General features: G+C 37.9%; 2 protein-coding genes across 12 annotated transcripts in view; one reads left to right on the top strand and one right to left on the bottom strand.

Moving 5' to 3' along the window:
- bach1a (BTB and CNC homology 1, basic leucine zipper transcription factor 1 a) overlaps positions 1-13,745 on the top strand; it is a 50,795-nt gene that overhangs the window by 30,964 nt on the left and 6,086 nt on the right. Inside the window, exons 1-2 of one of the 2 annotated variants that reach the window (XM_066666041.1) lie at positions 10,645-10,755; positions 13,096-13,350. In XM_066666041.1, coding sequence (XP_066522138.1) covers positions 13,111-13,350 — 240 coding nt within the window. In that variant the 5' untranslated portion in view covers positions 10,645-10,755; positions 13,096-13,110. Of the gene's footprint in view, positions 1-10,644; positions 10,756-13,095; positions 13,351-13,745 lie in introns of those variants that run through there. The other variant, XM_066666033.1, reaches the window with a different exon arrangement.
- Positions 239-11,362, bottom strand: LOC136692492 (TRPM8 channel-associated factor homolog). Of its 10 annotated transcripts, XM_066666021.1 has the most exons (12): positions 10,385-10,537; positions 9,965-10,118; positions 9,589-9,724; positions 8,508-8,549; positions 5,462-6,178; positions 4,248-5,245; positions 3,229-3,323; positions 2,932-3,145; positions 1,994-2,233; positions 1,664-1,738; positions 1,401-1,488; positions 616-810 (listed from the first exon to the last, which is right to left on the bottom strand). In XM_066666021.1, the coding sequence occupies exons 5-12, from the start codon at positions 6,070-6,072 to the stop codon at positions 750-752; spliced, it is 2,382 nt and encodes a 793-aa protein (XP_066522118.1). In that variant the 5' UTR covers positions 6,073-6,178; positions 8,508-8,549; positions 9,589-9,724; positions 9,965-10,118; positions 10,385-10,537; the 3' UTR covers positions 616-749. The 10 variants fall into 10 exon arrangements, with proteins under 10 accessions (XP_066522055.1, XP_066522091.1, XP_066522109.1 ...); XM_066665958.1 differs by lacking the exon at positions 10,385-10,537 and adding an exon at positions 11,318-11,362 and having other exon boundaries at positions 239-810; positions 1,401-1,738; XM_066665994.1 differs by having other exon boundaries at positions 239-810; positions 1,401-1,738; positions 9,965-10,040; positions 10,456-10,548.

The following is a 13,745-nucleotide window of genomic DNA, read 5'->3' as shown; positions in this document are numbered from 1 at the left end:
ACCCAACAACAAGTACGTTCATATGCTTTGTGGTGGTCTGACTATAGATAAACAACGTGAAAAATGTATGCAGATCAACAGATGGATTAATAACTGTAGTGAATGAACAATGGGTGTAGAAGCAAGGAGGTGGGTCATAATGTTATTGTTGATTGGTATATATGTATTGCTTTATTTAATCAGGGCCATTATTCCACATTTTAAATTTGAAATATACTTTTTATTTGCGATCAGTATTTCACGATATTTTCCAAACACTGCTATAATAATGCAGGCATTTACATGTTACATTATTGTGCAGTTTAAAATAATTATTTGTGAAAGAAATCAGGTTAATGTTTAAATTAAAAAAAAAGTTTCCAAAACATTCCTTTTAATAAGATTGTATCTGTTATGATCATAACACCAGTTCAGTACAGAGAAGTGTCACATCCACTTGAAAGGTTTTTGTGCATAGACCTAGTCCATAACATCTTCAGAAAAAAAACCAAACAACAAAAAAACCCAACCAAATAAATAATATCCCACAGTTAACTTCCAGAAGTGTTCCTCACTGCCTATATACTAACAGTCATACTGGGCCATTGGATGATCACGCCACTCAGGCAGACTCTGCAGCTTCTCTTCAGTGCTGGGCTGGATGGGCCAACCCCAGGCTTTGAAAAACGGTGCCAGGTTCCTGTTCACCACTTTGGAGAATGTTTCTGCATAAAGGTTCATCTTGCCGTTGTTATCCCCTGGTACATTATTCATGTTGTGGTAAGCAGCAAATACTTTCTTGAAGGCATCCCAGCCAAACATCTCTTGCAACTTGAAGGAAAGAAATATATTTATATTTTCATCCATGATGTAACTACACAACATATCAATCAAAACATCATCATGTACTTTCTTCTTATACAAGGCCTGAAAGGTTTAAACATACATAGCTCCAACTCTCCATATACCTATATACACTATATTGTTAAAAGTATTCACTCATCCATCTAAATCATTGAATTTAGGTGTTCCAATCACTTCCATGGCCACAGATGTATAAAACCAAGCACTTAAGCATGCAAACTGCTTCTAAAGACATTTGTGAAAGAATGGGTCATTATCAGGAGATCAGTGAATTCCACCTGTACAACAAGTCCAGTCGTGAACTTTCCTTGCTGCTAAATATTCCAGTCAGCTATCAGTCAAATTATAATAAACTGGAAGCAAATGGGAACAACAGTAACTCAGCCACAAAGTGGTAGGCCATGTAAATAACAACGTGGTGTCAGCTTTCTGCAGTGTCATTCGCTGCAGACCTCCCAGTTTCACGTGGCCTTCAGATTAGTGCATAAAGTATATAAATATATATTTATTTATAATATAAAAATATAAACCAGCACTCAGAGGATGTATTTATGTACCTGCATATAAGTCTCCAGTGCTGTCCACACACTCCATTGATCCATCTGCCTGCCTCCCAAGGCATAACTCTGAGCTCGGCTCTGCCGTCTTTCTAGAGACATGTTCTCATGAGCTTGAGCTCTGTTTACTCCCAGCACTTCCTCATTTACATAGACAGACCACAGGTTACAGGTGCACTCAGTTGTGTGTGGGGGGAACTCCCAGACTGAGCGCTGCTGGTTGTGGCCTAATTCATGGATAGCACCCCAAAGCCCCCACTTACGGATTGACTCTGGATTTACTAACTCTGGACCACAGCTGGAGAGCATCATGATGGGGTACCCTGCATGCATGAAGCCTGTAAAGAATGAAATTTAATGATGATTTTACTCAATGGTGTGTGATAAAACAAAAATATACCACAATATTTTACAAAATGGTAAACAACATGCTTTTTTTCAGTTTAAATTTCAGAAGACAAATACACCAGTTCCATATAACAGAAACATACCAATGTAGTAGTTATTGATTGCCTAATCTCTATAATTCTGTCCATTATACATAGAGTCCTGTGTTGTCATGTTGCCTAAAGTAAATTGCTTAAAGTACATACCGTGAGAGATCTGAACGTCTGCCACAAAGCGTTCCTTGCGTGGAAACTTGGCAGGTTTTGCAGCCAAGTCAGCTATGCCCCTCATGATGGAATCCCACAGAGCTGCCACCTCATCTGGGCAATCCAGCTTCCGTATCGTCTCAGAGTGTACGCTGATGATGAGATTCTCAAACTCCAGCTCTGCCCACGGTGCAGGTGCATCACGAATTTCATTCACCCAGCTTTGTACACTGGTCACTCCTAAAGGTCAGAAAGGAGTAATGAGTTCTTATCACATCATCCTGATCTATATATAGATAGATAACTAGTATCTCCATTGGCTGCTAGACCTGCCATCAAAAGCGTGCATCTCCCCCCTCCCCCGTTATGGTTTGAGTGTCCGTGCTAAAGTTAACAACCAATATCATGTTTTCTCATGTGAAATATTACCAGCGTGGCTATAATTAATAACAATAAGGATTAAATAAGCTGGAATTGATCAAGTATAGTAATGATAGATTCTGCTTTTGCTCAGACATGGATTCACAGCTGCAGTGTTTTAGGAGGGTACACTGCAGGCTGTGGTTGTGCTAAGTTGGACGTGGCTTGTTGGAATTCACTAAAAGAAATATGCATTTGTCAATTTTTGCTGTCTACAATACACTCAAGTCCAATTTACATATGAAACTTTTGGACATACATCCCAATGAAGATATTTTTATATTTCTAAGCTGTAATGGGTGTGTGTGTTTTCCTGTTCTTTTCCTGTTCCTGAAAAATTTGCTTTTTGGAGACTTTAATTTAATTAATTGGAGAGTGACACTATCCATTCTTGATAAACAAACCTGAGATCAATCAGGTAAAATAAGAAAGAAAATTGTAGTATGGTGCTAGTGTAGAATTCCAACTTCAAAATAGTATGTGCTGATATTCATAAAGTACACATTAAATGGATTTACCAGACTTGTAGTATGGTGCTCTTACAGCGGTCTGAATTACAATCTCCACCCCATCCACTTTGCTGTTGGGTGGAGCTACGAAGTATATGAGTCCTCCCCAAAGATTCCACATCTGTGGCATCTCTTTATCCAAAGCAAAGCGTTCATGCACCACAGGAGCCCGCTTCAGGACATCAGCACGTCCTAAGTGATCTGTCTGACAGCCAATCTGCAGCTATGGACATATAATCAGATTTGTATCTTACATTGTAAACAATATGTAGTTGATACATATGTAATGTCTATGTAGGGTTTTACCATCCAGCCTTTGCCCATGATCTCTGCAGGTACTGCAACATATGTTCTCATACCAGGTGAAAGGTACAGACCTGTGCTAATCCATTCTTCACGATCTGCAAAAATAAGGAACATATTTCAGGTTTTTTTTGTTGTAAATGTTAGGCATGTACAGTTATCAAGATTTTTTTCCCAACACAAGGTCTGTAAGTGGCCATTTTTATTCAGATTTTGAAGTTTTATGACGTAAATAAAATTAAATATGTAAGTGCACTCACACGCAATGTTACTAACCCCTACAATAGTTGGTCATAATGTTACTTTTCTTACAGTATATACTTATATTCCCATAAACATGACTACACTGAAAAATAAAATGAAATAAAACAATTTTAACGGAAGATAATGTAACGACAGTTTAGCAAAGAGTGAACAGTACATAACATTTCTAAATAAATCATGTACAAAGATAAAAAATTACATGACCAAAGTGTAGATCATGTTCAGACATGTTCATCAGCAATAATCAATATGACACTTGAGCTGATTCTTGTTTTTGTTCAGATCTGTAAAGAGCAGTATTTCTTACAATCTTGGCTAGTAGACTGTACTGTTAATGTGCTTGTATATTTAATTTAGCCACAGATTGTGAACCTCAAGCTTTGAAAATCACCAAAAGAATCAGCCATTAACCGTTTGGCTGTGAAACATAGGACATGGAACTGTCTAAATTCATGCCTGATACATTGCTAGTAAATGTACCTTAAATGATGTAAAACTTCATGAAAACGTTTTTTTCATTTAGAAAAAGCATGAAAAGTGAATTTCTACCAGATGTGTTTGTGTATTTAAATAATTTGTTCAATTTAGTCACAGAGTATGAACTTCAGGTGACAGACAATCTCCCCAAAAATCAGCCATAAAATAATTTGGCTCTGAAGGGTGGGTCCAGATTTTTTACTGTTGCATTGATGGTAAATATGCCATACCTTTTTTATTTTTTTTTAATTTAAAACAACAAAGATAAAATGAATATCTACCAGATGTGTTTGCACTGATGCGAACTCTGGTGTTGGACACTGATGGGAGGTTGGGTATATCTTTGATGATGTATGGCAGAAGTGCATCTGGGTCCTGGCAAACCTTGTAAACCTCAGCCCCCACATGAAGCAGAAGTTTGTCTTTGGCACTGTCAATAGGGCAGCTGTGACAAACCTGAGGAACTCCTGCTTCTTTCACCATGTCTGTGATGAGTGCCACCACTGAGGTGTAGGAGGCACAATCATGAGCCTGCATTCTGAGATAATTTTCACAGTCATTTCTGAGCTTATCCATACACTCATGGTCATGCTTCGTCAGCTCCTGACCCTGAGTCACATGACCAGCAAAGCGCTGAAGCAAGTCTCTGAAGTGGTATGCTTGTGAGGTGGTCCCCTGTTCCGTCTCCTGGTGAGCCTTGTACACACCAGAACTCAAGGTGTTACCCATAATACACAGACCCATCTTATTCAGGATACGATTTCCTGGGCAATCTGTCATCACATTGCGGTTAGGATTGCTCTGAGCCCAGTACCAAGCATGACCTCCAATCAATAGACCACCACCTTCAGCAACAAATTCCTGGATCTCCTGACTTTGTGCATCACTGTAGCTTGTGCAGACAAACACACTTAGGTCTTCTCTTAAACCTGTGAACTGACAATTCAACCCTGACCTGCTCAGAACACTATGGGCTTCTCTAAGGTTGGGAGAGATGCCAATAATTCCCTTGCGCCCTTCATCGAGCCAACGGATTGCATTGATCATGAAAGTGGACAGCGACTCACGACCCATGTAGCTTTCATGAGTGACCACAATGATTTTTCCCTGCCCATAGTAGGCACCGGCAATGAATGCTCTTCCACCAGAGGTGAGCGCAATGGGAAATGCTAAAGGTCCATGTGCCATCACTTCAGATGGCAAACCTCCACCTTGAATATCAAACTCAGAAACCCCTTCTAGTAGAAACTGTAGGTCACCTTTGAAGTCTTTGCCTATCCTGAGAATAAAGACCAAAAGAATGTAGTTATAGTGAGTGTTCAGTTGCAGTGTACATACAAGTTAATATATATTTCTAAACCAGAAGGTAATGTACATTAAGTGTTTTATATAATAGTAAAATAAATTGGTATAAAGTGTCTATGACTACAGCCTTGCAGATTTTTTAAGCAAACCCAAAATTATGACAAGAGAAAAAAAAAAACACTTTACTTACGACACTGCTAACCAACTTGAAGGAATCTGCATGGGCACAAGGAACTTGCCAAGTTCCCCTTGATGTTCAGAGATGTAGATTCCTGCCACACTGCACACCTTATTCCCAGGGAAGCTCAGTAATGTACTCTCATCTGGGTGGGCTTCAGCCCAGCTCCAGGCCTGTCCAGCGATCAGCAAGCCTCCTCCAGCTTTGAGAAAAGCCACCATGTCTTTGGAGCATTCATCTAAAGTGTAAGCATCTGAGACATAAACTGCAAAACTGTTTTGGAAGTCATCCACCTCGGTTTTCACAGAGGAATAGCACAGGTTACTGGCTAGTGATTGAAGATTCTTCTGAATGCCTACTGTGGTGCTACATGAGGGCATGAGCCAAGCCAAAGCATTCTCTACCAGGACTGGGAAACGTGTTAAATACTCCTCATGTCCCAGCACCACTATGCGTCCCTGGCCATAGCGTGATGCGGCCATTAGGACCTGACCTCGTGGATTCATAGAAAGTGGGAAGGCATGGTCACCAGTTAACACAAGGTCACTCGGCACTGCTTGGCCCTGGAAATCAAGCTCCTGAAGCCCACACATAAGAGCACAGTAATCCATTTGCCGTTCCATTGTGATTCTGTTTGTTTGGCTATTTTCTTGAAGGCTTAGTAAATCTTGCTGGTCTTTGGTCTTTCAAATACAGTGAATAATATTTAGTACATTGGAAGGTGCAGCACTGTAAAAAGGAGATAGAAAATATTTTTAAATGTTAGGTTTTACCAGATTTAACACTTAATATGTATTATAAATGGTTATAAGATACAGGTCATGTAGTTTTTATTACTTTATTACTGCATGCATTTAATATATCATTGCTCCCAGGACATAACAGTCTGTTGCAAGGAACAATTAAACATAGGTCTGGACCACAATTTTCTCACTTCCTACACTTTATTCAGAATGTTGTCCTTAATCTCTATCTCCAACTTCATTAACCCCAATACCTTCCATTTTGTAATTTTTTCCCCATTTAGTTACCATATTGGAAAATTACATTATATTATATTCAGTTACAAACTGCCTTGAAACATACACGTATACTGAATCTTACCTGCAGATAAGTGGACACCTAAAAACAAAGACTACCTCTCCCTTTGTGTGAGGGTTTTAAATTGGCAGCGTTAATAAGACAAGTTCTGGAAGAGCAGGGTGGGTGTAACAGGAGGGCCAATTATTTGTTTTCCCAGAGGCAGGGTGTGGTAAAGGAATAAATGTCAGCATGCAGTGGAAAATTTCAGGACTTTTGTCACTACTCAACATACAGTCCTACTCTACATTTCCTCTGTTTGTAAGTTTTGTATTTATTTTTTAACACGACTGTCAATGCAAGTCTGCTTCTATGCACAGCATAACCCCAATCTTAGAACAAAAACTGTTTTAAAACCCTTTTAGGTCTGGGACTACACCCACTTCGTAAATATGAATTGAATTAAATTGGTCACACAATTTGCAAAACCCTGCAAGGGGTATCTAATTGATGTTAAATATTTGGTGAACAAAGAAACTGAATAACAGCAGTAACGAGTATGTCCAGTTTAAATCCTCTGCAAATAGGCAGCTAATTAAGGGATAAGCTATACATTACTGCACACATATTACATCACATTTTGTCATGCTTTTGTATCGGCACACCTCTCTCTGTATGGTACAGACAATACATGCAGCTTAGGTCACATGAGCAAAGAAGTGCCACAAATGACTCACACTTCCTTATAGTTTTTAACAGACCTTCAAGTTATTTCATTTATTAACATCTTGCATAACTTTACATTGGATAAACATCTTACATTACTGATTTGTTCATTTTATTGCTTATATTACTGACTTTTTGTTTTTAATACAGTGATAAAAACTGAATTTTTAGTTATGATTGTCTAGATTTGAAAAAAACAAAAACAAACAAACATTCTTAAGATTTAAGATGAAGCATGCTCAATAGCATATGAAATAACGCAATACAATTTCATAAATGAACAATATTCATACAAACGAGTTAAAATCTGAAAATCGTTTCACAAATTCCAAAATGTGCATTCAAAATAAAAATATATTTATATATACTGAAAGGACTATTTATTTATTTATTTATTTATTTTCTATTTTCTATTTATTTTTTTTACATGTGTGGTAAATACAATCAGACATTGAATATATATTGGATATAAGGGCATAGATGTAAGGGTCAACTATTCTTAAAAATTATGGAAAAAAAGGTGCAAACTAATTAAATGATAGATTTCAATATATCAATAGTTTTCTCGTACTCTATTTTATATCATCTCTCTACTAATTTAGTATGGAAGTATCATTTTATAACTCAGTTTACAGTAGACGGTAAAGGACAAGAAACCTAATACACCACATAATCAGACAGTTGTGGACCATTGTATACCAGTCAGTGTTCAAGACCTGACACATCTCAGCTTGTTTGTCACAGAATGCATCCTCTTCACATGGTGTCAAAAATACATTTTCGATATCTGCTTTATCAGGTTCAGGATCATCAGACACAAGGCAGGAACACACATCAACCAATGTATTTTGAGGAGACAAGAGCACCCACAGGAAACACTCGCAGGAACAAGGAGAACACACCAAACTCCTCACACCAAGGCAGTGTTTGATCCCACAACCTCAGGATCCTGGAGCTGTGACAGAAACACTACCTGTTGCAGCTTCGTGCCACCCAGACTTTATTTTCTCAACAATAATTGTTTAGGTGTGTTTGTGTTCCATGTTAATCACAGCTAATATTTACTGCATGTACGATTCATTGCTCATTCCTTTACAGAGTACATCAGCAGGGATATGCACCTAAATTACCGACAGATCAGGCAAAATAAAAATGAGCACAAACAGGAAGTGAAGTCGTAATAAACATACCACTCATTAGAAAGAAAATTCCTAGTGTGTTGTGCCCATGGGGCCCAAGGCAACCATGAAAAAATGAAGAGTGACATTTGAAAAGAGAAAATTTAAGCACTAATATTTGAAGATCTGCTTACCTCCTAAACGTCAGTGTCCTTCTGTGTTCATGCTTCATGCTCCTAAAACAAAATAAAGCACACTCACTCTATGACACACCCACTGGGGCACACCTGTTACTAGAACACACCCACTGCAAGACATGTCCCAATATACACTCTCACTGTGAGGCACGTCAGCTCAAAAGTTTTTTTTTTTTTTTTTTAAATACAAATAAAACAAAGAACTGCATTATACTATCAGAAATAAACGATTTTCTTCTACAAGCTGGCACATTTTTCTGATTTTTTCTGATATATATATATATATATATATATATATATATATATATACCTGTTTAATGTGATTTTTCTTAAAAATACTTTTTGAAATAGTCTTTACACATCATTAGAATTACAATTCGAATTTAGTAAAATAAATTCTCTGTCAACATAAATATAAAAGGTTCCTTTTCTATTTCTGCAACAGGGCTGTAAAAACTCTGATTATTTCATTCACACCAAACAAAATGAATGGATTGTTTTTGAGTTCATAAAACTTTTTTTATCCTACATTGTGCACTACCTAGGGAAGAGTAAGATACCTGAGATTCAATCCTAGTGTTTTGGCTGGTTGCAATGTGATGAAAACTATTCAATTCAAATTCATGGCTTTAGGGCCATGGCATTGAAAAAAAGAGGAAAAAAAATATTCCAGCTTTAAATCATGGTTTGTTCATTAAGGCAATATGGCAATGCGCACATAGAAAGTGAGACATTTTTTCTCTTAAATTCTGCTAGTGTTATACAAGTTGTGCCTATTCTAGATGGTTTGTCCCACCCACATCATGTGCTCCATACAGTACAATGTGTCTGTGTTTGTCCAATTTTAATATGGTGTAAAACAGTCCTAGGTTGCTTAGATTATCAGGTTCTTGCTTGCCCTAACATGCTTACATCAGACTTAATTTGAGGTGTGTCCCAAATGTACCATTAACTGAATTCAGGTGGGTAGTGACTGTGGTACTGCTACATGACCAAGAAGAAAAATGATCAAGTTATATTCCTGATTAATTGTACAAAGCAATGTGCCAATTGTCGAGATGGCTAGCTCTTTATTTACCAAGGATCAGCTGCCAGCACCGAGAGATTTGGCAGGAGTCACCACTCTGTGTTGCCTTCCCATCATCTTGATGTTTGGCTGTAAGATGGTCTGGATAACTGTCGTAATAAAGCAGTTCTGCCAAAACCAACATTCCCTGTGATAAAATCGCAGTAATGCACAGCCACTCACTGCTTTTTGCTTTCATAAAATGTCAGTTTAAATAAAATACACAAATGTTAAATTTATAAACAAGCATTCACAATAAAGTATTATTCCACAGTGTAGTCCGTTAACGGTGAGCACTGTTCTTAGCAACATGAGGGTGATGCAGATCCACTCCATTGAAAACATGTTCAAGTCTATTCTGGGTTTTTTGCTGAGTAGAGATACTTACATCTCTGTCCACTTTCTGAAGGTACTCTTACTCTAGGAGAGAAGCTGCAGGGCTCATATTGGGCTGTGTTTTTAACCTTTAGCTCAAGAAACAGAGTAACATTAGCTTAACCAAGCACTGTATTGTCTTCTGATTTCATGCTGTTCTTGGATAACTGAATAAAATGATGAGAGAGAATAGTGTTAATTTCATAAATCACACATGTGAGTAGTTCACATAGTGAACAACACATAGTGAATAATCACATAATGAGTATTTGTAATAACCATTCCTTTATTAATGTAAACTCTATTAGCTAAGCAGCCTAACATGAAACGTTAGACACTAAACCAAACTTACTCCACTACCTGCTAACTAACTGCTGTTTATAGTAATCTGGAATTTAATTAATATTATATTAATCTGGACAATCCTTCATACCATTCACCCACTGTTAACACACCCAACATATCAAAAATTTCCATTTTTTTATATGCTGCAAATTAGCTCACTGCCAAGGTTTAAAACGGTGGCGTTTAAATACGGAATCAAGACGTTGTGAGGCGGAGGTTATAGGTATGCGTAAATCGTATATTTTACAACTGTCATCTGCTGTCGCGTTTATATTATAACTGCGCATGCGCGCTGTTCGAGTGACGTTGGCTGTGGAGTCACATGAGTTTCTGTTGTAGCTTGATTCTTTCGCTCAGTTGTTTAAAGACTTGAGGTATCCAGTGTTCATGAACGTGATCTGTGTGATGGCCAATCCAGGACTTATGTGACTTTTTGTCTCATCTCAGGTGATATGTCAGGTTAGTTCTTGCTGTTTTGCTCTCAATACGTGTGATCCATTTTAGCCAAAGAGAGTCTTTTATTTTACATTTACATCCGCTAATAAATTATTTACTAGCTAGTTATCACTAGCTAAGTACCATTAAAAACGAGGCATCTTCAAGCTGCAAACGAAGCAAATAAATATAAAATAAAATCCGGCTTCATTGTTAAACACATGCTTTAGGCACTGACCTGTAACATTACTCAACATTTTCACTCAGAGGCTGAGAGTTAGCCGCCCATTTACATACCGTTACACTTATTAAAACATCAAACTGAACGCTGTCCTTAACATCACATGCTCAGCATAACATGTATGCGCTGAAAGGCATTTCACAGTATCAAACCATCTAATGGTGAATCTAAAATATACTTCTCACCAGATTTTCCAGTCCACCTTAAATGGCGCAGTGATTCCGAGGCCTCTGCTGCACATTTAAGGTGGAACAGAACATTCAAATAAGAACCTGGATTCATGTGGACGGCAGTATATTCTGATTTGTACGTCCTTAACATGTAGCTAGCAGTTACAGCACTTACTTTAAGTGGAGCGGCGCAATAGAATAAAATGTCATACAAGTTCGGTCTCTTCTTTAGGAAAGGAGTTTAAGTTTACTGGTTCTCAGTGGTTTGGTTCCCACATGTTCATAAGTTACATTTTACCTAAATGCACCTCTAGACCCCCCCCCCCCCCGTAATAATTGCAATAACGTTAATAAAATTATTTTCGCTGAGAACATTTAACAAGAAGCGCTAATGTAAACTCGTTGCGTTAATGTATGTGTCGTTAGCCAACCAGCTAGTGATAACTGTGAAGGCCGTAAAACTCTTTATCGCTAGTGTAAACAAAAGTAACGTTAACTCACAACTCGGAGCTATCGCTAGCTAGATTTCTCAGTTATGTCCGATAGATTTAACCTGAGACTTGGAAGCACAAACCAAATATGTTCCTGCAACAGATGAATTTATGTATAAAGAATGAATAAAATGGAATTTTACCCAATTTACCCTCAATGTAATAATTCGGCCAAGTAATTTCTTGGAGTCTGTTAATATTTTGTTTGTTTTTACATTTGGTTTATAACTGAGCTTTGTTTTCCATATATTGGTTATATTTAGAATTTATTTAAATTATTGTGCAACTGCTGTTTTGAAGCTTATGCATACAAATTGTATTAATTTATGACAGTCCAAGTTTCTTGTGTAACCGATTATTAACTCAACATAATAATGCGTTAGCATTGTTATTAACATTTAGGTCTCTTAAACAGTAGGGGCAAAAAAATCAGAGTAGCTTTGTCAAAACTAGTTGAACTCCCTGTTTGCCCCACATTTAACACAGGATCACAGTATTCTGTCCACTTGTGATTTCTGCCATTAATTAAAAAAAACCACATAGTTTTGGAGCATTTATCCTATGTCTATGAAAGTATCCATTTAGCTTAAACTGTAGGTACGACTGCCTATGCTGTGTTAGGGCGTCAAGTCAGTGGAAATTGTGATGGTTCTCCAGAAAAGCTTTAGAATATTCCCTCCTGTGTGGCATTATTGAAGTTTGGTGCCGATATTTGGTCATTAGTTCTGGATATGTAATGCTGCTACTTTTCATTCTATAAATATTGCGTTCTCTTCCAGCCTTTGTAATTCCAGCAAAATGCAGTTTCATTTTATATGAATTCAGTTGTCAATACTGGTGGCTTTAAAACTCCCCAGCTAAAACTTAGCGTTGGGTTTGGTGACCATAAGCTTTTGTTTCCAGTTTTGGCAACTGCTCATTTTTGCAAAATAATTAAGTATTAATATATATTAATAGATATATTTTAAGGGGCGGCACGGTGGCGCAGCAGGTAGTGTCGCAGTCACACAGCTCCAGGGGCCTGGAGGTTGTGGGTTCGATTCCTGCTCCGGGTGACTGTCTGTGAGGAGTTGGTGTGTTCTCCCCGTGTCCGCGTGGGTTTCCTCCCACAGTCCGAAAACACACGTCGCAGGTGGATTGGCAACTTGAAAGTGTCCGTAGGTGTGAGTGTGTGAGTGAATGTGTGTGTCTGTGTTGCCCTGTGAAGGACTGGCGTCCCCTCCAGGGTGTATTCCCACCTTGCACCCAATGATTCCAGGTAGGCTCTGGACCCCCCGCGACCCTAAATTGGATAAGCGGTTACAGATAATGGATGGATGGAGATATATATTAAACAGGGTTCTGCTACATTATTTTGCCTTTAAGTCTAATTCAAGCAGCATTATGATCAGATGATATTTTTGTAATGGTGTTCCACCCTTCTGCTCAGCAGTATTTCTGTTCCTCTTTTGGTTTTCTGTAGCTACAATTCAGCGTCATGTCTGTGGATGGCCCCCGGACGTCAGTGTTTACCTTCCAGTCAGCCGTACACAGTCTGCATGTCCTCCACTCCCTGGATGAACAAAGACAGAAGGATGTCCTATGCGATGTGACTGTGGAAGTCGGGTGCAGGAGCTTTCGGGCACACTGCTCAGTATTAGCTTGCTGCAGTGACTATTTTTATACCAGAGTCCTGAACCACACCGGATGGAATTTAGTCATCACTCTTCCAGATGAAGTAATGAAACTTACTGGATATGTGTTTGCATATGATACCAAATGTCTGTAAAGGAAATCATTTTGTATATGTTTAACTTATATTTTTCAGTTTCAGTAGTATTAAACAGTGTTTCTTTATTTGAGTATACAGTTATATGCAAATGTTTAAGTGCCTTTGGTCACATTATGCAGTGCATTTGTTTTTCTTTACTTTACTTTAATAAGAACACAGCCTTGATAAAATTTACGACACCAATTTCTACATGTTTTAATTCACGATTATTGTTCATTAGCTGAATTTAAGTTGTGGGAGGAAAAATAAAACGTAGCCTTTACAAACAAAATTAATCCCTTATTCTAGATAGTGTTGCATACAAAAATGTGTGGTGCTTAAAAGTATAAAATTGTATATTA

The sequence above is a fragment of the Hoplias malabaricus genome, chromosome 1, assembly GCF_029633855.1.
Source record: "Hoplias malabaricus isolate fHopMal1 chromosome 1, fHopMal1.hap1, whole genome shotgun sequence".
Taxonomy (NCBI): domain Eukaryota; kingdom Metazoa; phylum Chordata; class Actinopteri; order Characiformes; family Erythrinidae; genus Hoplias; species Hoplias malabaricus.
Note: the sequence above shows the minus strand (reverse complement) of the source record. Positions and strands in the feature narration are given on the sequence as shown.

Excerpts from the sequence above, each read along its gene's own strand:
- LOC136692492 (XM_066665958.1), bottom strand. The coding sequence starts at position 6,072 with ATGGAACGGCAAATGGATTACTGTGCTCTTATGTGTGGGCTTCAGGAG. Across the intron at positions 2,234-2,931 it reads AGCACCATACTACAAGTCTG|GAGTGACCAGTGTACAAAGC; the intron begins GTAAATCCATTT and ends TCTGACCTTTAG. Across the intron at positions 811-1,400 it reads CACTGGAGACTTATATGCAG|TTGCAAGAGATGTTTGGCTG; the intron begins GTACATAAATAC and ends CTTTCCTTCAAG.